This window comes from Carcharhinus amblyrhynchos, chromosome 22, assembly GCF_965287045.1.
Source record: "Carcharhinus amblyrhynchos chromosome 22, sCarAmb.v2.hapA, whole genome shotgun sequence".
NCBI lineage: Eukaryota > Metazoa > Chordata > Chondrichthyes > Carcharhiniformes > Carcharhinidae > Carcharhinus > Carcharhinus amblyrhynchos.
In genome coordinates, this window is record NC_137345.1 from 45397472 (window position 1) to 45423847 (window position 26376).

At 38.8% G+C, this 26376-nt stretch overlaps 1 protein-coding gene across 4 annotated transcripts in view; it reads right to left on the bottom strand.

Annotated features, from left to right (window-relative positions):
* Positions 1-334: 334 nt before the first annotated feature.
* ilrun (inflammation and lipid regulator with UBA-like and NBR1-like domains) overlaps positions 335-26376 on the bottom strand; it is an 81566-nt gene continuing 55524 nt past the window's right edge. For 2 of the 4 annotated variants that reach the window (XR_013889252.1, XR_013889253.1), the window contains exons 5-6: positions 26048-26191; positions 24594-24709 (exon numbers count right to left, since the gene is read on the bottom strand). Coding sequence is in view for 2 of the 4 variants with exons in the window: in XM_080210237.1 (XP_080066363.1) it covers positions 520-636 (117 nt within the window). In the remaining 2 variants the exon portion in view is untranslated. Of the gene's footprint in view, positions 637-21734; positions 24710-26047; positions 26192-26376 lie in introns of those variants that run through there. The other 2 variants (XM_080210237.1, XM_080210238.1) reach the window with 2 other exon arrangements.

Sequence of the window (26376 nt, forward strand, 5' to 3'; positions counted from 1 at the left end):
TTTCTGTATTGTTTCAGCATAGAAAGTAAATGGTACATCTGACCATTTTGCATTTCTTACCACATTTACACATCATTTACCTCATTTATTTCTGTCTTTCCCCACCTTCAGTTCAGTTTGCCTATCCTCCACCACTCCTCTCATCCACTACTTCCTTCACTCCTTCTCTTCTAATTTTTGCTGGCCCCACTCTCCTTTCTCCTCTACTTATTCCCAGAATTGATTTCTTCCTTTCCAATGTCTGGCTCCTCCTCTTCATTCACTCTATTGTTCCTGTTATTAGAGTCCACACCATCTTAAATTGCCACATAAACTTCATATAGAACAGAAGTAATAGGCCATACATTATTTATTCCATGCTTTATCTTTTTGAAGGCTTGATGCAGCTTATTATACAGAAATGAACAAGACAGAGTTGGCTGATGTTGTTTTAATACTAATGCAGTTTCCCAAGCTGGTGTAGGATCCATGTTTATGTCTCGTGTGCGACAACCTCAGCCAAGCTGCTGGGTTAAATGTTCAGTGCTTAAAAGGTGCGCAATCTATATCACTTGGCTCACTTTCGAGTTCCTCGTCCAGAGCAGCATTAGCACCTTGGGAATCGATCCCATCCATGGCTTTGCAGCTAGAATGGATCTATATTGAGAAAACAAAGTAAATGGTCATTAAAATTCTTTAAGAAACAGAAAACCTGAAACCAAACAAGCAATCCTGGCAGATTCAGATGCCAAGAAAATAAAGGCAAGAGCGATCATAATATTGGTGTAAGCGACTTTTAAAGTGCATTTATCTGTTTTGAGCTACTTCACATAAAACAAGTCTATTTTCTAGGATATCTGAAAGGATGCAAAGTGAAATGACGTTTCAGCAGTCTAAAACCAGAAACTCGCAGCAAAGAAAACACTCCAAAGTTCATACCCCATTAGAACCAATACAAGACATTGAAGTGGCATGTGATTACTTACACAGGACACAATTGAAATGGATGGGGCAAGGATGGTTGGCGGGGAGTGGCGGGGGGGGGGGGGGGGGGGAAGATGCTGCATGATACTGTCACATTTCTGGATTTGTTAACTACTTTCTCATAGAAAGAAGCTAAATAGTTATTTACAAGATATTTAAGCAGAAGCTTGCTTTTAAGGGGGTTAGTGTCATAGGTTAGACCTATGCCAGAACGCAATTTCAAAGCTGAAAAGCATTTTAATGCCAACTGGAAGTTGCTTATCTCTCCAGAAACACATAAATGGCTGATTAGTTTGTTTGAGAAATCTACTGGGAAAATAACTTTGGGTCCAGTTGGCTGGTCATCTGGAAGAGTTGATGAACATGTTTCTTATAGAGAAGCTTTTCAGAACAATGACAGCGCTAAATGCTGTAAGATTATCTACAAGAAAAGAGGCTGCAGGGGAAAGGAATGCAAGTCGTGTTAATTCAGTCGTGTCAGATATTGCATGATAATTTATCCTTACACAAGTCTGTGCGTTCACTGTGTGGGGAATAAAACTACTTAACCATTCAGAACAAAACTGGTGTCATGCAAAATATGCAGCTCAATTTCATTGATATTTGGGAAATACACACACAGAAACGAAAGATTCACTCCAGATCAAACAGCAGAAACAAAATTGAAACTACTTCCTGGAGCAGCTAACAACACCAATAATAAGCAAATATTAACAGCAAAACCAAATTTCTAAGTACATTAAATTTCTAAGTACGTTATCTAGGAGTCTTTGTCATTTGTCATTGACTGACAAGGCAGATTCCTGGGATGAACAGGTTGTCATATGAAGGAAGGTTAGCAGGTTGAACCTCTACTCATTGGAGTTAAGAAGAATGAGAAGTAACATTATTTTGGAGTCTTTGACATTTGTGCTGCAGCACATCATGGAATAGTTGACCATCAAAATTTAATTATTTTAGTCTCCAACACTAATAGAAGATTTAACCAAAAAAGCCCCTGAACTCAAAGTCTTGCAGAAACAAATAATACTAATTTCCACCCAAAACAATTTGCATTTATCAAGTTCCTTTAGCATCCTATGGTATAACACAGTAATTAGACATAAATTAATATTGAGTTGCAGAGGTTGGGAAAGCTGACAAACATTTGGAAGAGACGGGCTTTACATTAGAGGAGGTGAACAGGTGTAGAGAGGAAATTCCAGAGCTACCAATGATAGGGCGAAGAGACTCCAAGATGCACAAGGGGCTAGAGATAGAGGAAGAGTATTCTTTGGGACTGTAGAATGTGAATGGAAACTGTTGGATGGGGTTGGAGGCAAGGATGTGCGGTCATGGAGAGATCTCAGCCTGAGGATAAGAATATCACACTTGAGGGATTGAGAACAAATAAAGTTCAGCAAGCACAGAAACAATGCAAGAGTGAAATCCGAAGGATAGGATGTAGCAGGTATTCTCACTGAGCTGAAGTATGAAAAACAGAGGGGGGGGGGGGGAGCGCCAGCTTTCAGGAGGGCAGGGGCATTGGAATATGAGTTTAAAGGTGACAAAGGCATCAATCTAGTAATAAAATGATTATTTCAACAAGGAAGTTAGCAAAATTGTAGGTTTGATAAATTAATGTAACAGTTTTGTAATTGTAGGTAATATTTAATTCAAAAACAGGTGCTACAAATGCAAGGAGCATTGAGTATAAAAGTGAAAGTCTTGCTACTAATCGACAGGGGGGCATCAGTTAGATCATACCTAGAATACTGCTTATAGTTTTGATCACCTCTTTTAAGGAAGCATTTACTTGTACTGGCAGCAAGGTGACTGACTACGTGGATTCCTGGGATAAACAGATTGTCATAAGAAAGGTTTAGTAGGTTGGACCTCTACTCATTGGAGTTAAGAAGAATGAGATGTAATCCGCCTCAAACATGTATGATCTTGACAGTGTAGATGCCGAGAGGATGCTTCTCCTCAAGGGGAGATCTAGAGCAAAGTAGCTTAATTTAAAAATAAGGGGTCTCCCAACTAACATGGAGCAGGAATTTTGACTCCCAGATGGTCTTGCAGCTCTCTTCGAAAGTGGAACCTGGGTCATTGAATATATTCAAGGCTGAGTTAGATTTTAATGAAAAACATTATTGGTGGAGGGCGTGAGTGGACAGGAAAGTGAAGACAAGGCCACAATCAGATCATCTTACTGAATGATGGACTGGGCCCAAGGTCCAATAGCCTACTCCTATTCTTATTTCTTATGATCTTATGTATATGGACCATATAGTATACCTAAAACTTTGGATAATATTAAAAAACTTAAAAGTTAAAGCAATTTGTGGAAATGATGAACACAAATTGGATACTGCAGATGATAAGAGACTGACCTTAAAACGCTAGGACCTGGATTCAAATTCAACCAACCATGATGGGATGGAAGTCTATTTTCTCTCACAACTATGGGGACTTTACATTAAGCGAATTTAACATGGAGCTTCAAGAATGCAAATCCACATAATTAAAATGGGCAATACTACTCAAAGGCCTCCGTTTGCGGACAATTATATTGCACTTGGGATTTCACCTTTTTGATGCAGCAGAGTTGAGGAAACTTCATTCTGCACACTGCCAATGCTACAAATATTTAGCACTGACGTAAAGTGTTCCTGGGCCAAATATCCCTTCCCTTTGATTTGGAAGTAGCCCAAAAAGGCATCCTTGTCAGAGTTTTTTGCATAGCGTTTCCAATTAATATTTACAATTCAAGATCAGGTTTTCTTTGTGCTCTCATGACAATGTTATTCGTACAAAAGATTGCATGAGAATGATCTTTAGAGCTGTTTCCATCAATGCAGTTAGATGCCAAAAAACTTTGCGCTGCATCTTTATGAAAATTAAGTAACGTCTCAGAAAATTACCATATCAAGTAACTGATTCACTTCAGAAAGCCCATTACCAATAGCCATTCATTAAATAATTACACAAAAACATTATCTTTAATGCTTTTCAGACAACAAAAGAATCAAAATATAGCATGAGATTGGTCACAGCACAGTATGTCACTTGGGTCATTTTGTTTATGCCGGTTTTCTACAGGTGCATAACAGCTCATCCAGTCCCTCACCCTTTCCCATAGCCCTGCAAATTTTCTCCACCACTTATCCAAATCCCTTCTGAAAGCCACAACTGAATTTAGCTCTACCACGTTTGGTCAGTGCATTCCCAATCTGCACCACTTGTTGATTGAAGTTTTTCCTCGTCATATTGCTTTTTGCCAATCATTTTGAATTTGAGCAAGTTTCCTGCTGAAAAAGTCCGGACATTCTAGATCTTGATGCACTTTACAATGACGTTCAAAGAACTCCACCTCATGAAAAACAAACATCTACACCACCCATGTACCACTGAAATTTACTTACTACATTGTGTGATTTCTCAAAAACTCACCAGCAGCTATGGAAATTTTTCCAATGACAACAGGTTCCTCTTAAAAAAGGGAGTGACTTGCTTCTGTTGGTTTACATAGGGTGGCTCTGCCCCAGAACAACCAAGTTGTACACAAACACCCATTAAATATACATCAGATGTATTAAGTTCCCTTATTCAGGTTCCTTCTTCTTGCCAAGGGTTGTACCAGTTGCATCCACAATAAACAACAGTATTTGGTATGAACTAAAGATCATAATAATAAAGGCAAAGTAGTTTCATTGGAAGCTAGTGATGTAGACTTCAGAAGCTTCACTTCACAGTCCTGCACATCCTAGGCTGGAGACAGAAATATAAATTGCAAACCTCATCTGCAAAAATTATCCGGTCTTGCAATCACAATATCTATTTTAAATCTTACTGCAGATTATTCGATCTTAAAATGTTTCAGTTCCTTTTTGCAAAGGGAGAGGGGAGAGAGAGAAAGAGAACTACAATAAAACACTTCTTCCACCAGCAGAACGGATCCTCACTTCTGTGTACTTTCCTTAGTTGGGTTTTCCATATTACAGCAAGGATATCAAAGTGCTGAACAAACTGGGATTCTCTTCTCTACAACAGAGAAGGCCGAGAGGCAGTGATCTTGAAAATTATGAAGTTTGATAGGCTAAGTATAGGGACGTACGCACTTGTGTATATATGGCTGTCAACAATAAATCTGCTAAGAAATTCAAGGGAAACATCTTCACTCAAAGTGTATCTGGAAAGTGGAACTTGCCACCATCTGACATACTCAGAGGTTCTCAACTTTGTTGCTTCTGAATCCTGCTACAAGAGCTTTTTTTTAAAAAGAGTCGTTCCTGCCTCAAGGTAAAAAGTCGTACTACTTTTCATAGATCAAAATCCCAAACAGAAAATTAGATGGATTATATATATAGGATATGCTCCTCGTCTGAGGAATGCTATCCCACTCCCTATCATTCTGGTGTGCTCCATGTGCCTATCCAATAATTGCTTGAAAGTTCCTCAAGTGTCCAACTCCAATATCACAGCAGGCAGTGCATTCTACACACCAACCACTCCGAGTAAAGAGCCTACTTCAGACATCGCTGCTAATTTTTCCCGCCATGAACCTTTTAGTTATGCCCCCCAATAACAGCTACATCCACCCAAAGAAACGTCCACTCTATCTATCCCCCTCATCATCTTATAAACTTCTATTAAGTCACACCTCATCCTCCTCCGCTCTAAAGAGAAAAGCACTAGTTCCCTCAACCTTTCCTCTTGAGACCTACCCTCCAAACCAGGCAGAATCCTGGTAAATCTCCTCTGCACTCTCTCCAATGTTTCCAGATCCTTCTTATAGTGAGATGACCAGAACTACACACAATATTCCATATGTGGTCTCACCAAGGTCCTGTACAGTTGCAGCATAACCCCACGGCTCTTAAACCCACTGTTAATAAACGCGAACACAGTATAGGCCTTCTTCATGGCTTTATCCACTTGAGTGGCAACCTTCAGAGATCTGTGGATATGAACCCCAAAATCTCTGTTCCCCCACATTCCTCAGAACCCTGCTGTTGACCTTGTAATCTGCATTCAAGTTTGTCCTACCAAAATGAATCACCACGCACCTATCAGGGTTAAACTCCATCTGCCATTTTTCGGCCCAGCTCTGCATCCTATCAATGTCTCTTTGCAGCCTGCAAGAGTTCTCCACCTCATCCATTACTCCACCAATCTTGGTATCATCAGCAAATTTACTGACCCACCCTTCAACTCCCTCCTCCAAGTCATTGATAAAAATTACAAATAGCAGAGGACCCAGCACTGGTCCCTGTGGTACATCGCTGGTAACTGGCCTCCAGTCTGAAAATTTTCCATCCACCACCACCGTCTTCTATGAGACATGATGTGGAGATGTCAGTGTTGGACTGGGGTAAAACACAGTAAGAAGTCTCACAACACCAGGTTAAAGTCCAACAGGTTTATTTGGTAGCAAATGTCACTAGCTTTTGGGGCTTTGCCCCTTCGTCAGGAGCAAAGCCCTGAAAGCTAGTGGCGTTTGCTACCAAATAAACCTGTTGGACTTTAACCTGGTGTTGTGAGACTTCTTACTGTGTTCTATGAGATAGCCAGTTACTTAGCCAATCGGCCAAATTTCCCTTTAGCCCACACCTTACTTTCTTCACGAGCTGACCACGGGGAACCTTATCAAACACCTTATTAAAATCCATGTATACGACATCAACTACTCTACCTTCATCCACACACTTAGTTACCTCCTCAAAGAATTCTACCAAATTTGTGAAGCAAGACTTACCCTTCACGAATCCATGTTGACTATCCCGGATTAAGCTGCAGCTTTCCAAATGATCATAAATCCTATCCCTCAGGGCCTTTTCCATTAACTTACTGACCACCAAAGTAAGACTGACCAGCCTATAATTACCAGGGTCATTCTTACTTCCTTTCTTAAAGAGTGGAGCAACATTCGCCACTCTCCAGTCCTCCAGCACTATCCCTATGGGCAGTGACGACCCAAAGAACAAAGCCAAAGGCTCTGCAAACTCCTCCCTTGCCTCACAAACAATCCTAGGATATATCCCATCCAGTCCAGGGGCTTAGGTTTTTCAAAATTGCTATCATACCTCCCCTCAGAATATCTACCTCCTCCAGCCTATCAGCCTGTATCACATTCTCATCCTCAAAAACACGATCCCTCTCCTCGGTGAGCACTGACGAAAAGTATTCGTTCATTGCCTCACCTATCTCTTCTGACTCCATGCACAAGTTCCCACTACTATCCTTGACTGGCCCTAACCTCACCCAATCATTCTTTTATTTCTCACATAAGAGTAAAAAGCCTTGGAAAGTACTAAGCAATTGGTTGAAGTATCTGACAAAGATTTATATTGATGTATAAGCATTATATGAAATTAATTTTAACCTAATGTAAGGTGGAGGAGAATCAGATTACAAAAATGTGTAACTGTCCTGTTTTTTTTACTGATGACATTAGAACCTATTCAAGTGGTCTGGGTATCCTGTATCTGAGACCATCACAATTTCTCCCATTGATCACTGATTTTTTGATAACTTTTTACCTTTATACTGTGACATTGGTTTCCCGAGTATATTTGCCATCTCATTGGAAAACCCCACTAACAGGATGGTCTTTGAAGATAAAATTAAACCAGGAGCTTAATTCCAAATCTAGCCAGCACCTAATCTGACAATATTTGGTACTGGGCCTGAGAGAGAAAAGGCAGGTGTCTGCACACACTGCTAATAACTCTTAGCATGAAAAAATAACATTTAGTCCATCTCATTTGTGGGTAGGCATGGGAGAGTGCGTGTGAGGTGGTGAAAGAGAAATATTAATGACTCAAACTAAGTCACCGCAAATCATAATTACACCAGCTGCCTTTTGTGATGACATAACAGCAGCCAACCAAGACAAAGTCTGGTTGCTGTATATCTGTTCATGTGCAGCATCTGACCAAGAAATTCTATCAAATGCTGCATTTTGAGTAAATGTATATGATATTTAATTGGCAACACTGGATAAAAATATTTTGTTCCTCATTTGAATTTTCTTTTCCAAACCTTCAATGCTTGCTTTAATAGAATAATTAAGTAGAAAGGCTGCCACAGAATAAGGACAAATAGATGAGAAGAATCTTAAAAAGCAGTGATATCAAATATATTTTATTTATTATCCAAGTAAATTTTAAGTATATTTTGTTGTGTGGTGCATTGCACAACTCTGTAGCTGCGCACTGAATTAAGTTTACAGATTTACTCTAAATCTGCAAGTTGCACTTTATTTGCTATTACCACATCACAGTACAGCTCCTTCTAAAGATTTGAAGTGTGGTAAGAAAGATCCTTTAACTTCACTCAAGGACCATAAACCTTCTAAATCGTACAACTGTTTTACAGTTAATGGGTCACATTAAATTCCTTGGCTCCAGCTGTGCAAGTTTTCTCAATTTTGACCAAACCTATCTCTCGGTACTCTATTAAATGCCATAGATTTAAATGTGATGGTTCTGTTTTGAATACTTCAAAAACATATTATCATGTCTTAATTCAAACCAAATTCCTAAAGCATAAGATGATTTAAGATGTTGCAAATCCAGTACAATTAACTTTACTGCATCTCAAAGTTAGAGAACATTTGAGAAAATTATTGTACTATCAAGAGAACAATGCCAATCTTAATTTTTTAAAATTTTCATTCAAGTCTATTACTGTGATCTTCAAAAATTCAAGGTGAAGGTCAGGCTGCTCGATAACAAAATGAGTTAAATGTCATTTGCGATCACCCCTTTTGATAAAACTAGAGGTAATGAAATTAAATGAAATATTATGTTAAGTACCGTTCATTTAAATCTGAACTTGGCCACAAAATTTTTTCATGACATTGTCTTCAGTAAGTATCTCTCTTCCGAATGCCTCTTGCCCTCCTTTGAGCAATACAAATGCAAATAAAATACAGCAAATAAAAATTATAGTTTTCACAACATTAGAAAGAGGTAGCACCTGGCTAATGCATATTTCATTCATTTTCATACCTTAATCTTTATCCCCAATTAGGAGGACAAAATGTTTAATAGGAGACCTATGGGCAAGAAATTGCAAGACTTTAAGAAAAGTTTTTTTTTAGAAGGACAATTCAATTAATACAGAAAATTAAAATATGCAGAAATATAAAAGTTGCAATGTAAATGAAATTTCGACCATTTGCAAAATGTTGCATTTTCTTGGCAGCGTATTTAATAATCTTTATTTTAGAAATTCAATTCTGAAGAAAAAAGGTGCATGAGGGAAAGCATTGTACATTTCATTGTAAGAAAATGTTTTGCAAAGAGATAAATTGTACACCAAAAAACCATCTAACAAGTCGCAAAGGTTAGATGTCACCTGAAAGGAAAACGAGAGTCAGCTAATAAATCAGATCAAGTTACCCTCTATCACATTTTGTTGTGATGAGCTAAGCAGACAAAAAGAGACAGATAAAATGGCGATTTAGGCAAATAAATGGCAAGTGCAATTCAACAACAGCCAACATGAGGAGGTCTCATTTTGTGAGAAAAATAGAAGAAATTACACTTGTGGAAAAGGCTGGGTGATTGCAGAAGATAACAGGGATTAGGGTGTTCTGGCTCACAAGGCTTTAAGAGCAGTATTCAAGTGCACATTAGCACAAAAGCTAACCGAATACTGTTTTAAGAACATAAGAACATAAGAAATAGGAGCAGGAGTAGGCCATCTAGCCCTTCGAGCCTGCCCCGCCATTCAATAAGATCATGGCTGATCTGTTGTGGCTCAGTTCCACTTTCCCGCCCTCTCCCCATAACCCTTAATCCCCTCTCTTATCAAAAACCCATCAACCCGCTTCTTAAAAATATTTAGCGAGGCAGCCTCCACCACTTCAACGGGCAGAGAATTCCAGAGATTCACCACCCTTTGAGTGAAGAAGTTCCTCCTCAACTCCGTTCTAAACCGCCTCCCCTTTATCTTGAGGCTGTGCCCCCTAGTCCTACTGTCTTTTTTGAGCGGGAAGAGTCTCTCCACCTCTATCCTATCCATCCCATTCATCATCTTATACGTCTCAATGAGATCTCCCCTCATTCTTCTAAACTCTAACGAGTACAAGCCTAGTTTATTCAGCCTCTCCTCATAGCTCAATCCCCTCAACTCCGGTATCAGCCTAGTAAACCTCCTCTGCACTCCCTCCAGGGCCAAAATATCCTTGCGCAGGTGCGGCGCCCAAAACTGCACACAGTACTCCAGCTGCGGCCTCACCAATGCCCTATACAGCTGCAGCAAGACCTCCCTACTTTTATATTCAATCCCCCTCGCTATGAAGGCCAGCATCCCATTCGCCTTCCTGACCACCTGCTGCACCTGCAAGCTGGGTTTTTGCGACTCATGCACAAGGACCCCGAGGTCCCTCTGCACCGTCGCCTGCTGCAGTTTTTTGCCACGTAAGTAATAGTCCTTCCTACCATTCTTCCTACCAAAGTGGACCACCTCACACTTGCCAACATTAAATTCCATTTGCCATTTCCTGGCCCATTCGCCCAGCCTATCTAGATCCTTCTGCAGACTCTCCACACCCTCCGCACAATTTGCCGTTCCCCCAATCTTGGTGTCATCAGCAAATTTCGACACCCTGCACTCGGTTCCCTCCTCCAGATCATCTATATAAATGGTAAATAGCTGAGGCCCCAGCACTGACCCCTGGGGCACCCCACTAGTCACCATCCGCCAATCCGAATAGCACCCATTGACCCCCACTCTCTGCCTCCTATTTGACAACCAATCCTCTATCCACGCTAACACCCTACCCCCAACTCCATGTCCCCTGACCTTCTGCAATAACCTCTTGTGAGGTACCTTGTCAAATGCCTTCTGAAAATCCAGAAAGACCACATCCACCGGCTCTCCTCTATCCACTGCCCTAGACACATCCTCATAGAACTCCAGTAAATTTGTCAGACACGACTTCCCTTTAATGAAACCGTGTTGCGTCCGCCCTATCAAGCAATTCCCTTCAAGATGCCTCGCAATTTCCTGCTTAATGACAGATTCTAACATTTTACCTACCACAGACGTTAAACTAACCGGCCTATAATTCCCCGCCTTTTGCCTGGCACCCTTCTTAAACAACGGCGTAACATTAGCCGTTTTCCAATCTTCCGGCACTTCCCCAGAATCCAGCGACGTCTGGAAAATAACCACCAAGGCATCCACTATCACCTCCGCCATTTCTTTCAGAACCCTCGGATGCATTCCATCCGGTCCTGGGGACTTGTCCACAATCAGCCCCTCCAGTCTGTCGAGCACCACCTCTCTAGTAACAGTAATGTCATTAAGACCCTCCATTCCTACCACCTTTCCATCGCTAACACCCGGCAAATTATTCACGTCCTCCTCCGTGAAGACAGAAACAAAAAAGTTATTCAAGACCTTCGCCATATCCCCATCCCCTACCACTAGCTCCCCTTTCTCATCCTCTAAAGGACCAACGTTCACCCTAGCCAGCCTCTTCCTTTTTATATATTTATAAAAACTCTTGCTATCCTTTTTTATATTAAGTGCTAGCCCAGCCTCATAGCTTCTCCTACCCTCCTTTATCAACTTCTTTGTCAATCTTTGTTGACATTTAAACCTTTCCCAATCCTCTTCTCGCCCACTGCTCTTAGCTACTCTAAATTCCTCTGCTTTTAGTTTAACACTTTCCTTCACCTCCTTCGTTATCCACGGCTTATTACCTCTCTTCCTACTGTCCTTTTTAACCATCGGAATAAATTTCTGCTGAGCACCAAGAAAGATCTCCTTAAAGATCCTCCACTGCTCCTCAGCAGACCTACCTTCCAACACATTCCCCCAGTCCACATTCGCTAATTCTTCTCTCATCCTACCATACTCCCCTCTATTCAAACAAAGGACGCGCATCCGGGAACCCACTTTCTCCTCCTCCATCTGCACCAGAAACTCCACCATACAATGATCACTCTCTCCAAGAGGATCCTTCACCGCAAGGTCCCTAATTCTACCCGCCTCATTACATAGCACCAGATCCAAGATAGCTTGCTCCCTCGTCGGCTCCAACACACACTGTTCAAGGAAATTATCCCGGCAGCATTCCAAGAACTCCTCCTCGAGCCCACCTCGTCCAACATGGGTCGACCAATCAATATGTAGATTGAAATCTCCCATAACTACTGCCGTCCCATTCCTGCACGCCGCACTTATTTGCGTGTTAACAGCCCGCCCCACCTCCAGATCATTATTCGGGGGCCTATAGACGACACCCACCAGCGTCTTCCATGAAGCACAGAATGTGGTTGAAAGTGAATATATGTACAATCGATATAAAATCTCAGTTAGAGCAGCATATGTTCCAAAAAATAGGAAGGATGTTGAAGCAAGAACAGTGCAGGTTCATTACAATGTTGCCTCAGTTTGAGAAAACAAAATTGAAAAATTGGGGCTCTTTCCGTTAGAAGATGAGTGATTTGATTAAATTGTTTAAGATTATTTAACAATAGGTAACAATAGAAAGTGTTTTTTTATATAGTGGTTGAGGGGGAAAGAATGAGGAATCATAAATGTCCAGTGAAATGCAAGAGACTTGAGACAGAGAACGGGAGAAACTCTTATTTAACTGAGTGTTGTGCAGCTGTAGACTGTATTACTGGAGTTAATGACTGAGGCAGAGACCATATAGTTATTCAGGAATAAGTTAGACAGAAGGCAGAGAGATGGGAATAAAGGGATTATGACTACAGAGCATATGAGATGACAGCTGCTCATGTGGTGGATAAGCAGCAACACAAATTGTTTGGACCAATCTACAAGTTTCGGTGTTGCAATTTCTATGCAATTCTATGAAGGTTTGCTGTTTATCCTCTTTGATGAGGAACAGTGTGCAGGATAAATTTAGGTGGTGAGCAAAAAAATGTCTAGGGACAAAAGTAAACAGTGACTCGGGCAACTTTATGGAACCTGTAATTTTAACTCAACATTTATTTTCTTTTAGGCAACGAAATTTCTCTCAGGACACCAAAAATAATGCTTATTTTATGTTAAACACTTGGAAAATGGAAACAAAAGGCACTGAATGGTTTATCGATAATTTTCCTCTGCCCAATGAGACAGTTTATGAATTCTGACATTTTAAATGCTACCAACAAACTTTTATAAAAGGAAAATGACCTACCTTTAGTACGGCGCTCTTCATCCTTTATAAATAACCATAACTTCCACAAATATAAAATTATATCTTTAAAACACATCAACTAGGAGAAATTACAAACATTTTGCACTACAAGTAACAAGCTTCCTAGCCAAACGCTACATGAAATAACTATCTGCAAATTTTCCAACATTTTTAAATGAAGGCAGTCCTGTTATGTAAGCGATGGTTATAAGACAAAAGAAAGATAACTAAAATTAAGGCTCTGAAAATTAATCAAGTATCTGGAACAAATATTAAATCAACAGGTGATAAACTTCCAATTTCTTTCTGGACCTTACAAATGAAGAATCATGAAATTTCTTGAGATTTATTTGGACTTCAGAAAAATCCAATCAACGTAGGAAATTTAGGATATGGTGCATGATTAAAAGATGTTAGACTAAAACGAGAAAAAATCAAATACTAACAAAATGTAGTGCAGAGTGGTCAAACTACAATAATCAAGTGCTGCAACAGGTCAGTGCTTAGTCCTACTATGTGCATCTGCCTAAGTGAACTGAAGAAAAAAATTCCAAGTTCATCTTATGAAGTTCACAAACAGAAAACGTGAAAGAACAGTGAGGGCAGAAAATGCTGTTAATTTGAAGGGACAGTTAAAACAACTTCAATAATTGGTTAGGGGATCAATGAAATTCAATACTGACAAAACTATTACATATTTGTTAGAAAGGTAACATTAGTACAGGGAGACTGAGAAAGGGATTGGGTCTAACAAAGGATTCATTTTCAACGTTGATACCGTGCTAAACAAACCCAAAGACATAAACATGGTATAAAAATTAAAGTCCAAGTCTAGAGAGATTATGCAGTCTTTATAACTGGGTACTCGAGTCACAAAACAGCATTGTGCACCTGCGTTAAACATGGTTTTTAAATAAAGAACATCCGAATTCTTCTTGCTTTACTATTTTTCCAATCTTTCCGTATTTTTTTTCAGCCTTTTAAGGAGAATTGAGGAGCATACACTTACCTGGTTTATTTTCTCTTCCTGCAACCACTACCTTTGGAATGTTGGACCAGCTCTTCTTAGAGGTTTAAGAACTGAAAATTAGGTTTTTGTTGGCCAATAAAATTTCAGGCGTTGGCAGTTGACATAGCTGATAAAATATGGGGGCCAATTCCAATTGACAAACCAAGATTGAAAATTAGGTGATAGTGACTATAAGAAACTAATAATTGCGGCCAAGATTATTAGATGAGAGATAGTGATATCTAATGGAATTATGGACATTAGAATATAGGCATAATTTATAAGGACTGAGCTTTTGTTTTATCTGATATTCAAATTCGGTCAGTTGATAACAATGGCTGCAATATATTAAACAGCAAATGCATGAAGGAGTTTCGATCAGTAAAACTTGGAGCTCCGATGTTGAAATAGGGGGGTGCTTCAAAGAATTCCTCCCAGTGGAATCAGTATTTGATCTGAGTAACCAGTTGGAAGAAGAAATCAGGTTTTTGGGCTTGATATTTAGGAATTGGACCCAAATATTAAAAATATGGTACACAGGTTAAGGCAGTCAACTTTGCACTATGAAAAACAGAAACATTAAATGTTGAAAATACAAGCGTACAAGAAATCACAGCCTCAGAAGATACACATATGAAGTTTTTTTGAGGCCAGATGAAAATTGTTTTTGTAGCTCATCCTTCATGCTCTTTCCTAGAATCTTAAAGCCATAATATAAACTCCAATGGAGATCAATGAAGAACTGCAACAGTTCTTCATTGATCTTCTGCAAATAAACTTGTAATTAAAAAAAAAAAATCAGGTTGAATGCCATTGTGGAACCAGCTCCACAACAGGTATTTTAAGTCAGTTTGTCCCCTAGTTCAATCTTTCTATTTCAAAGAAAGTCAGCAGATGCACCAGTAAATCGCCTCTGTAAAATAAAATGATAGCTTTGGTTGTGCTTTAGATTGATATATACCACATGCAAGTACAAAATAAATAAGATCACGTCTCAAGGAAGACAGCTCTATCTTTTTGCAGTCTGCATAGAGTGATGCCAACAGCATTACATTGTCTCTCTGGCCAATTCCAAGCTCCTTTGCAGGTGAGGTTAGTTTAATAACAAAATATCTGATTGTTTTATGATTTATGGGGGCAAATACAAATTTTTCATCAATAATTTGAGCTGTATGTTTCTATGCTTAAGATGAGTTGGAGTCAGTAACAAAATACAATAAAAGCTAGTGGTCCTAGCCTCCTTAGACCTGCCCTGTACAGAAATGAACCAAGCTTCAACAGATGAAGGTTATTTGCTAAGGAAAAGACAGATTTGATCCAAAGGCAACAATAACAAAATTCTCAACAGCTTCCTTGGTTTAATCAAGTGTTAATTTGGATATGAGGTGTCACAATTTCAACGAATGTGATTTGTCCCCAACAAGCGATAAGGCTAAAAATCAGAGTTCTTGAGCAACTTGGCTTCCTCCTATTATCTTCCCACTCTAAACATCTTGTATCTAATGCACAAAAGTATTCAATTTCAAAATGGAATAACGTTCACATGGCTTACTTTAGAAACCAATAAAGTCACTCCTCTGTTCAAGCTAAATTCTTCGTTAGAGTTTAGAAGAATGAGGGGAGATCTCATTGAGACGTATAAGATGATGAATGGGATGGATAGGATAGAGGTGGAGAGACTCTTCCCGCTCAAAAAAGACAGTAGGACTAGGGGGCACAGCCTCAAGATAAAAGGGGGGGCGGTTTAGAACGGAGTTGAGGAGGAACTTCTTCACTCAAAGGGTGGTGAATCTCTGGAATTCTCTGCCCGTTGAAGTGGTGGAGGCTGCCTCGCTAAATATTTTTAAGACACGGGTTGATGGGTTTTTGATAAGAGAGGGGATTAAGGGTTATGGGGAGAGGGCGGGAAAGTGGAACTGAGCAGCGACAGATCAGCCATGATCTTATTGAATGGCGGGGCAGGCTCGAAGGGCTAGATGGCCTACTCCTGCTCCTATTTCTTATGTTCTTAAAAAAGTCCTACAACATTCCATACACACTTAACAGGTTTTCTCAACTTCTACTTCTAGAGTTATGCCAATTATAATGGCTTGTACTTGTGGGAAACACAACATGGTGCTTACAGGAGACTCAGTGAATCAATAGAAAAACAAGACTTGAGTCATTGGGTGTGACAGAAATCCAGTAAGAGATAGGTTTGAGGGATTTTTCAAAAAAGGGGAAGAGATTTGGAAAGAGAATTCCAGAGTACAATTCTGTTCATCATTAATTCCAAGAGTTCCTTGCATTAGTATGAAAAAAGTTAAATTTATTCTAAAACATCTTATCATTCTCTAATTATTATATTTTGTGTTGTTTCTTCTGAGCATGGTCTTCGGGCCTCACCACAAACTCCCTTCCCTAGCTACCATCACCATTCTACTTCCCACCAAATGTCTAGGACTGAATCAGACTGTTCGCAACATTGGTATCATATTTTATGCAGATGAACTTTGACTATATCTGCACCATCTCTTTCCACCTGCAACACAACTTAGTCCTACCTCATTCCAAAGAAACATACAGAATAAATCACCAGCCCCTTGAGTCTGTTCCACCATTTAATACAATCATAGCTGATCTTGTATTAAAACTCACCTTCCCACGATATCCCAATATTCTTTATCCCCTAGTATCCAAAATTCAAAGTACGTGTTCAACATATTTAGTAACTGAGCATCCATAGCCCTCGGGAGGGAAGATTCTAAAGATCTATAACCCTCTCAAAGTAATTTCTCCACTCAGTCTGAGTAATGGTCAACACATTATTCTGAAACTGTGACCTCTTATTTCAGACCCCCAAGACAGGACCATCTGCCCTCCACCTACCTTATCAATCTCTTTCAAGAATCTTATGATGTGGAGAAGCCAGCATTGGACTGGGGTGGGAATGCTGTGTTTCAATTAGATCATCTCTCATTCTTCTCAATTACAGAGAACAGATTGTCTACTCAATCTCTCCTCAGAGAACAATCCCCTCACTCTAAGGAATCATCTAGTACTGAAACCTTCCTCCATGCCCTCGTTCCAATACACTCCTCACCATCCTCCCAACTTCCACACTCCACAAACTTGTTACCCAAAACGCTGCTGCCAGTGTGCTAACTCGCACTGAGTCCCTATTCATCCATTGTGTTCACTTAAGCAACTCTTCAACTTTAAAACTGATTTCCTAAACCATAATTTTCATCGCTCATATAGTTTCGTGTCAGATGTTGTTTGACAGCACATACGTGAAATGCATAGAAAGGTTGAATTATATTAAAGATGCTATATAAATAGAAATTATTGCTCCTCAATTGACCAAAAGTAATTAGAAGTACAGACAAAAGTAAAGCACATTGTTTGTGGGAGGAAAAGGTTGACTGATCAAATGGACTGTTTATACTCTGTGGTTTACATTAAATCAAATTTGAACAAGTGCTCTGGGAATAAACTGGAGTAGTTGCTGATACCAGTAATCTACAGATGTCTTGCTTGCTTCAAAATTTTCACTGTGGACCCAGTTCCAAAAATCAATTACCGAAGAGTGAAGATGTTATGCAAAGACTTTCATGCCTTGTGTATCACATTCCAGTGCTTTAGCCATCTTCAAAATGTCATTCTAGCTTTCAATAAACATTTTCACATTTCATGGATGCTAAAACTTAACAGGACTTATTGGTCGAAACCAGAATGAAGCTTCTAGTTAATATTTTGAGTTTATCATGTTGTTCTGTGAAGCAGGCTTGTGGTGTGTGTGTCTGTGTGTGTAAAACTAATTTAATTAGAGGACAGTTTGTCTGCAAGGATTAGGACAAAAAAGTTGAGGTATGAAAGGCATGCATTTGAAGTAAACCTGGCCCCAAGCTGAATTTCCTGTAAGCAAGCATAGAGTGGATAGAAATTTGCATTACAGGTAAGATGCTGTTGTTTTCAGTTGTAAAATTTCAAATGGAAGTAAAAACTTGCTTACAGCTTCCAACAGTTTCATAAATGAACAAGACAGGGTTATTCAATTTTACTTAACTTGTAATTGGGAGCAATGGGGAAAATATGAAAGATTTTTCTATTCTGGGAAAATCAAGTTTCAAAATAAGGCTATGCAGAATGGAATCCAGATAAAGAGGAAAAGAGTACTTGAGGAGAAATGTGGAGAAGTGGATTTGGGAATAGTGATGCGAGGCCTCTTGGCATGCCACTCTGTGCTGGGAAAAGAGCTGAAGTAGCCTTCCACTTAAGGCCAAAAAATGTTTGTTTTTCCAGAAAGCAGGGTTTTGTTCTGAAGTTTCTTGAATTTCCACAGCAGAGTGGGAGTGAATGAGACCCTGAAATACATCTTTCTTAAAGCATCAGTGGGTTTGCCTTGTGGGAATATTATTGGAACTTTTATAAACATCTCTAAGAGATTGTTGCCTAAAAGGTGTTTACTTGAAAGTCTGGCTAAGTAGAAAGCATTTTTGGGAGAACAACCTGAAAACTAATTTTAACACTCCATATACAATCTGGTGTGTTTAAGTTTCTTTTGTTGTAAATGTTTGGATTTACTGTTTATAATTCCAAAAGTATTCTTGGAAATTGTGGCATTTGAATTCAGCAAACTCATTTTCTCCTGGTCGGGACACAAAAAAGAGCTGTGCTTCATTGGCCAAGTTTCTCTTCGGGATTTGGTCTTTGTGGTAATTACCATCTGTCGGATCATAAACCAAGGTAGAAAGCATCTGTTGTCTTACCCAGAACCTGAGTAGGCCAGAGATAAGTTGCCTTCTTCGTTATGTGAAATACGTATCTCAAAACAAAAATTTCCAATTATCCAACATTAGGTAGACAAAGAAAGTTAGCAAAATAAAAAAGGAGTTAGTACATAAAAATCAGAACATGAGATGAAGCCTTGTTGATTCATGAATAACAGGGCATAGATGAAAAAAGGAGCGATGTTGAGAGCTATGTTTGGGAATAGCCACGTGAAGCCTCTTGGTATGCTGCTCTGTGTTGGGAAAACTACTGAGGCAGCCTTTCAGCTAAGGCCTAAAGTACTTTTTTCCATCAAGCATGGTTTTGTTTTTATGTTATTTCTTTCCCATATACAGATACTTCAAAGAGATAGAACATTACCTGTGGCCGAGTGAGAGAAAGCAATTTTAAACATAACTCGAGGCTTGGTGCTGACCAACAAGGACAGTGAAACAACTGTAGCCAAAATGTAAAAAGTTATAAAAAGTCACAGAGGTATTTGCTCTCAATCACTTACCATTGCATATATGAAGTGGAATTCCTATTATCCAGCAGAATGTAGACATTGTCTGCTTTTCCATTTCCCCGCAGCCACTGTCCCAGCCTTCCCAGTAGATAATGGAAATAGTGTGATAACCAAGGGTCGCAAAATGTTGGTTTAAACATATGGAGGAGCAATAGGCTAGTTGTGCAACTGAAATAACATTCAATTTGATCTATCCTGACTTATGTGGCTGATTTATGTCAGACAGGTGGAATCTGGAGTTGGCAGCTGTGCAATGAATCAATGGGTGCGTGCAAAGTTCCATCTCAAGAAATCCAATAGATAACTGAAGTGCAGATAATAAAGGCTCCCCAGTGCATAGTTATTTTTTGAGAGATGTAATTTCTTTTAAAAGAGGTTTCATATCAGAAGAAAAGTTCAATGAACATAATTCTGAAATCCATCTTTGCTCCACCTCCCAGATTCTTGGCATCGGACAGAGCAAAGAAAAGTGATTTTAAAATGAATGTCAGTTCCTTAAATAGGGAAAATGGCCAAATCTGAGACACCTGCACATTTATCTTAAAAATTGTTAGCAAGGTCTGCATGCTTGGAGATGTGAAAACTGGTTACCTGTTTATTATAGCAGGTAGACAATATGATACAGGGCAGGGGTCAGAAATCTGCCGCTCCAGAGTCACAGGCAATTTAACATTCATTTGTGGCTCCCAGCCTTTATCGGCTGGTACTCATTTTCATGAAGAAACATCATAAATATTAAGTTCAGTTAATGTCCAAAGAACTAGAAGAAAACAGTTCCCCTGTGGGAAACTAAAGTTAGTGATCCTGATAAATTTCACAGATTGAAATGATTTTCTCAACGAAAACAGCATCATGCTTGAAATAAACTTCTTTGGTTTGTACGTCTAAGCACTGGTTATAGCTAAGCACTTGGGTTCAAGGTTGTGACATTAATGTTCCAGATATAGCTGAAAATAAATTCTGAATGCTGTAAACTTGGTATCAGGAGAATCCATGGGCTGGAAAGCTGTCACTGTCCTCAACATTTAAAGCATTGGCAATTATTTATTAGAGTACTTGCACTGTTGGAGGAGCTACTCTCCTATTTATTAAGCCAAGTTCAATCGTAGCTCCTGACACTAATCACTAACAGGTCAAGGTGAAACATTAAAAAACTGTCACATTGAAATTACCATCTCCCCATTCTGGCTACACTTAGGGAATGGATTTGATGCTTTTTTAGTGGTTTAATTTTTACTGCTTCAGGGACAATACCCAGAAAAATTAGTTGGCTCAAAATATATGCAGACTAGTTTATGAAAAAGGCCGTAAAGCACAAGAATAAAAAAGCAATGATGGTATTGGTTAAGTTACAACTGGAGTACTTTGTGGGGTCCTAGGCACTCAATTAAGAAAAAAAACAATGAATATTTTTAGTGTGTAGAATTACCAAGAGCAGCGGCCAGAGATGGCTGGACCATTTCCACTGAGGGAAGATTTAACAAATGCTGGTCGTAACAGGGAGTGGTACTACCAATTAAAAAATTACAAGTTAGAGAACGAAGAAAGCGTTTAAGAGAAATTTCTTCACACAGTGAATTGCTGAGGTATGGATTGTTTTGCAGCATCTTGGCAATCTTTTGCTCCTTTCGTCATATATCTCCCATTTTTCACCCCATCACAGATGTTCTTTTTCCATCCTCCCCATGTGGCCGACTTAAAGCCTATTACATTACTTCTCCAAGTTCTGAAGAAGGATTATCGATCTGAAACATTAACAGTTTCTCTCTCCAGAGACGCTGACAGTCTTGCTGAGTATGTCTAGCGGTCTGTTTTTAACTCCCCTTTTCTAAAATTAAGAATGTGTCAATTAAGCTAAGTCAATCAAATATTTCAATATACCAGCCTCCTGAAATGCCAACAGCAATTTTGTTCTGCGTGGGGAGAATCTTGCAGCCAATTCCAGGAACAATGTTAATGGTGCATCATAATAACACATACAAAGATAAATATTCATTCTTTTTCGATTAATAATGAGCAGGAAATAAAAATAAACAACATCTCCTGGATTCACATGTGACTCAACATCATCCACAATAGATACAACAGCTTCATCACAAAAAATAGATTTTGCATTAAAAAATTCTGTACATTCTTCCTATATAATACATTTGCAAAGATGTGGTCCATTCTGAACTTAAACTCTGACACCTTGGTAAGATTATAAAATTACTTAAACATTCAATTACATTTTCATAATTGCTCAGACTTTACAATACTGAGGAAAAAAATTATAGTATTTAGTATGAATTAACAACCTTAAGCTGTATGTAAAATTATTCACACAAGTTAAATAAATTGACATTTCTTTAATTTAAACCATTTCCAAGTGTTTACGTTTGGATCAGTTCAGTGCAGCAATTAGCCATGTACATACATACTTCCATTTTCAAACATTTTCAAAAGTTTACCAATACATACATTTTCAGTGGATTACACTTGCTTCTACTGATGGTGACTCAAGAATATCAAGCAGTTTAAAGAGTACACATATTAAAACCAATTTCAACATTTACTGGAGTTGTTATGCATTTTAATGACAACTTGGGAGTCTATCCTTAAGTGTGTACTTTAGTGTCTGATTTTGTTCAACTGTTGCCCACTGTAGGTCAGGGCAACTAAATTTGCAACTTACTTGTCATGCATATCCTATACTGTTGCAGAACATCTGGGGGTCTGTATAGCCTTTCATATTTGATAGGCTGAACTGCAACAGTAAAAAAAATTAAAATGCAAATTTTGCAATGGCCAATGCTGCAAACAATTCACTAATCTGTGGTTTTTGCCATTTTCTGCCAAAACTTATAGATTACTCAGAAAACCCACACACGGAAATGTTAAATGCTAAGCCATGAAAGTGTCCATGACCTAGGCTGAAAAAAAAGAACTGCATGTAAGAGGAGCAGCGTATGAAGAGACGGGAAAAGTACAGCATTTGACAACTGGTGCAAAATATTTGTTCGGACTTGCAAATGCACAATTTTTATTTAAAATCTTTATTTAAAACAATCTCTTCAAATATGCAAAGGCTCAGACCTCCATTTGTCACCACTCTCAACTAATACCTAGTATTTTATACATCTTTTAAAAAATAAGCATTTAGTCACCACCATTTTCTTTTGATTCAGTATTTTGGGAAGTCCAAATGGCTTTTCTCCTAAGAGGGCTATAGATCAGATTAGCGCATAAATCTTTAAGATGTATTTTACTACAGCATTCATCTTTATTAACAGCTGCCCTCATCCTCAGGCGGCAGATGGTCACACCAGTTTGATGCAGTGTTCCAGAAATACCACTAGTGCTCCCTTCAATTTGATGTTGCTCAGTACATCCTCAGTGCTTTTGGTCAAGACATTACAAGGTAGAGAATGAGACCCCAATCATCAGCATTAGCATTGGATAGAATCAAATTAAAAAGAACCTCAGGATCAGTAATTAATCTTAAAACTGCAGAAACCATTTCACCTTTATTTTCTGTTCACATTCTTACCTCAGCCTACTTGGTTCTAGAACTATGGCCATCCCTGTTCTAACTGCCTCACATCACCTCCTGTGTTTTATGTTCAATGCCATATTGCGCCAAGGCAAATAGGAATTTAAAAGTGTTTAGAAATATTGTGAACAAACTTTGCTTAGTTCCAGAATGAAAAATTTTGCAAGTATGAGAAATTGTGTACTGTGCTTTCAACTTTGGGAACTACAGGATCAAATGTCTAACTTATATACACCTTAGGTGGGTTTTTCTTTAAGGACAAAAACATTGGGCTTTCTAAATACCAAGGAATACAATGTACTCTACTATTAGCTTGCCATGCAGTCAGATTTTGGTGTTTTCCTATTATTTAACAAATTCCACCTCACTAGGTTTCTCCCAGACACCACAACATTTTTGCAAAGATGGCTTGTTCCTAGGTCTCAGCAGCTGCAGCAACCTGGGTGATTAACTTTCTTCCTTTGTTTTCCTGTGAGGGAACCTGTATTTTCACTTTGTACCATTTATGCTCTAAATTGGATTAGGAACGCACAATGTGGGGAATTCCAAGCACAAACATGCCCTACTAGTCCTTGAGGCAGAAAACGTCTGAACCAAAACCGCAGTACAATCAGTGTGCTCATCTAATGTATTATGAACTGGCATCTGCAACAGATACAATATCACACAATTCTGTTTTATTACTAAGCATCAATGGAATTACTGGCAAAGTACCATTTGCAGGTGAATATCACTGCTTAGCCAGCCCAATGACACAAACTAGCACATTATAAGGGTGGCAGTTCTAAGACAATATTAAAAATAGTATTGCTAGTGTAGGGAAGGGAACATTTGCTACGAATACATAGAACCACTGGCAAAAAAATGCCAACTTTTAGGAAAAATATATTTGAAAACAGGAGAGACTTTCTTTTAGGTTAAACAACGTAGTTGAATGGATGGTTTTGGATATCTAACAAACTCATATTGGATGTAGGAGACATCAGTTGTTTCAGCACATATAAATGAGTAATTGACATGTGATTTTGGATGCTTTGGTGAACATGAAATCATCCATTTAACAGATCATCCACACATAGCAAAACCCATTAGTGCACAATGTTTACAATCAACTGGAGTCTGGAATAAAACATCCCCAACAAATTGAAAGCTTGCCATTTTTGTTGGCATCAACTGTAATTGAGAATGTGACTTCTAAAATTAGACACAAGCTTGATTAGAGACTTTTCAGTGTTAATTTAATAAACTTCATTTGTACAGTTTGGAAAAGTCTCCAATTGATTGTGCTGTCATAGACTGCTCCCATTCTATATTGAGTTACACTCATCTTGCACCCAATCCTACTCCACTCATGCACTCTCCATGTGGTACTCCGCAGGTTACAGAACAAACTCTCACTCGCACAGGAAAAATTCCAACAATTAAGATGCTTTGAACAAACGAATACAAAATAATTTTTTTTTACCTTTTGCTTAAACTACAGTCGCTCAGTAGGCAAAATAATTTGAACATGGCTTTGTGTTTAACTACATAATTATTCTGACAATGTCATCTAAAAAATCCATTGTTTTTTTAAACAATTACAGCACTCTTTAATTTAGCATTCACACATGCATACATTGTTTTGAAACAACCAGCCATCATTTTTCAGTGTTGGGTCAAAAGGGGGGTAGGGCCATAGCAAAATTGCAGAGTGACACCAAGACCCACAGAGGCTGCTGGACAATGGCAATACCCGTTTTAAGACTGACCAAAAGGATAAGGGCCATGGAAACCCTGAAAAGAAAAAAAAGAAGAGTGAAAATGTTTTCCTTAGCAACAGAAGCAGAATTTCATGGGAGTAGTGTGCTACTAACGATTTCCACTTAAAGTAGGGCTGTAACGAAGCCTCAAATATTGACATGACTTTACACATTAGTTTGAAAACAAAATATCTACCAAGCTCTTATTTCCACTTCCATTTCTGCCCTTGTTGTTCTTTCATTCTCCCTCTTTCTCCCTCCATTGCTCCATCTCCATTCACAATTCAACAGAAGACAGAAGAAGCCAACTGAAAATGCTGAAATCTCAGCTAAATGGCTTCAGTTCAAGTCTCAGGTTCGAGTGACCTGACATTTTCTTCTAGGGCCAATTTTGGCAGGCTTAGTCGCATGACCTGAGTGGTATGGAATATTCTTCCATTGTCTGCTGACAATCCTAATGAACAACATCTGGGTAGAAGATAAATGATTTCATTGTCCAAAACAGTCTCAATAATCTTAATCATTAATTCAAAAGCCGATGCACAAAAATGATTTGAAAGGCTTCGTTACCGCTCTAACCTAGAACAATTACTGCTTATCCATGCAACCTTTTACAACCCATTCAAGTCAACAAAGTATGGTTCTGAATGATATAACAAAAGTCAACCACTTTATATCCATCATCACAACAGGAAGTTAGAACAGTCTTGTAGGCTGAAAGGAAAATTATAAAGGGAGTTGCAAGCAAGCAATACAGTGATACAAGCTTGTTGGAGCTCCAAAGCACTACAAGCCAGAGAGATGTTGCCATAAAGTGAAGCTTGATTCTTAACTGTGCCATTATGAACTGTAGGCCCTCATTTCCTCTCAGAGTGAGTCAAAACAAATATCAAGGGTGTCAAATGACTTGTGCCACTTTGACATGTCATCTGGTAAGCAACTGTCTAGCATGATTGAAGAAGGCCAGCGAGGCAGTCCACAATCCATCCCCCCAGGAAATGTAAAAGACTTTAAAAAGGGTTGGGGAGGATAGAAGAGGGGCGTGTAAAAGAGGAAAAACAATTATCAACTTCCAGGTTAAATGAGAAACTGAACTCAACCATTCTCTCTGGACCAGGGAAAAAAAACTAATGGTGTTACACCAGCAAGAAGTAGAACTTTTCTGGCCCAAATTCACATTCCTAAACACTTCTTAAAAGCATTCTTGACAACATTTACTGCTCAATGCCAAATAATAAACACACACTAGCAACTCAAAGACACTTTATCCCTTTAAAAGATACTTTATATTTACTATGAAGGAAATATGGCTGGCAGAGATACAAGGCAGCAACTTAGGAGTTACTCTGAAAACTTCTGAAGCTTCACTCACAGGTTTATGACAATAGAAACCCTCTGTTTGATTTCAGCCTTGTATCTTGCTGCCAGTCATCCATCACCCCATAGAACTGAGGCCATTCCAATTTCCTATTGGGATGTGGTGGCATTTGTGTAATCAACATTTCTCTGTGGCATTCTGTAAAGTCAAGCACACACAAAATTATGATTCAAAGACACAAAGAAAAAGTTAAAGATTCTATTAAAATGTCACCTTAAAAAATTCACAGAAATGAGTGCTGGACTAGGAATTTCAAAATCGAACAGCCAGATTCAAAGTATTTTATTTTATACAGCTGAACTTCTCAGTGACTTACTAAATTT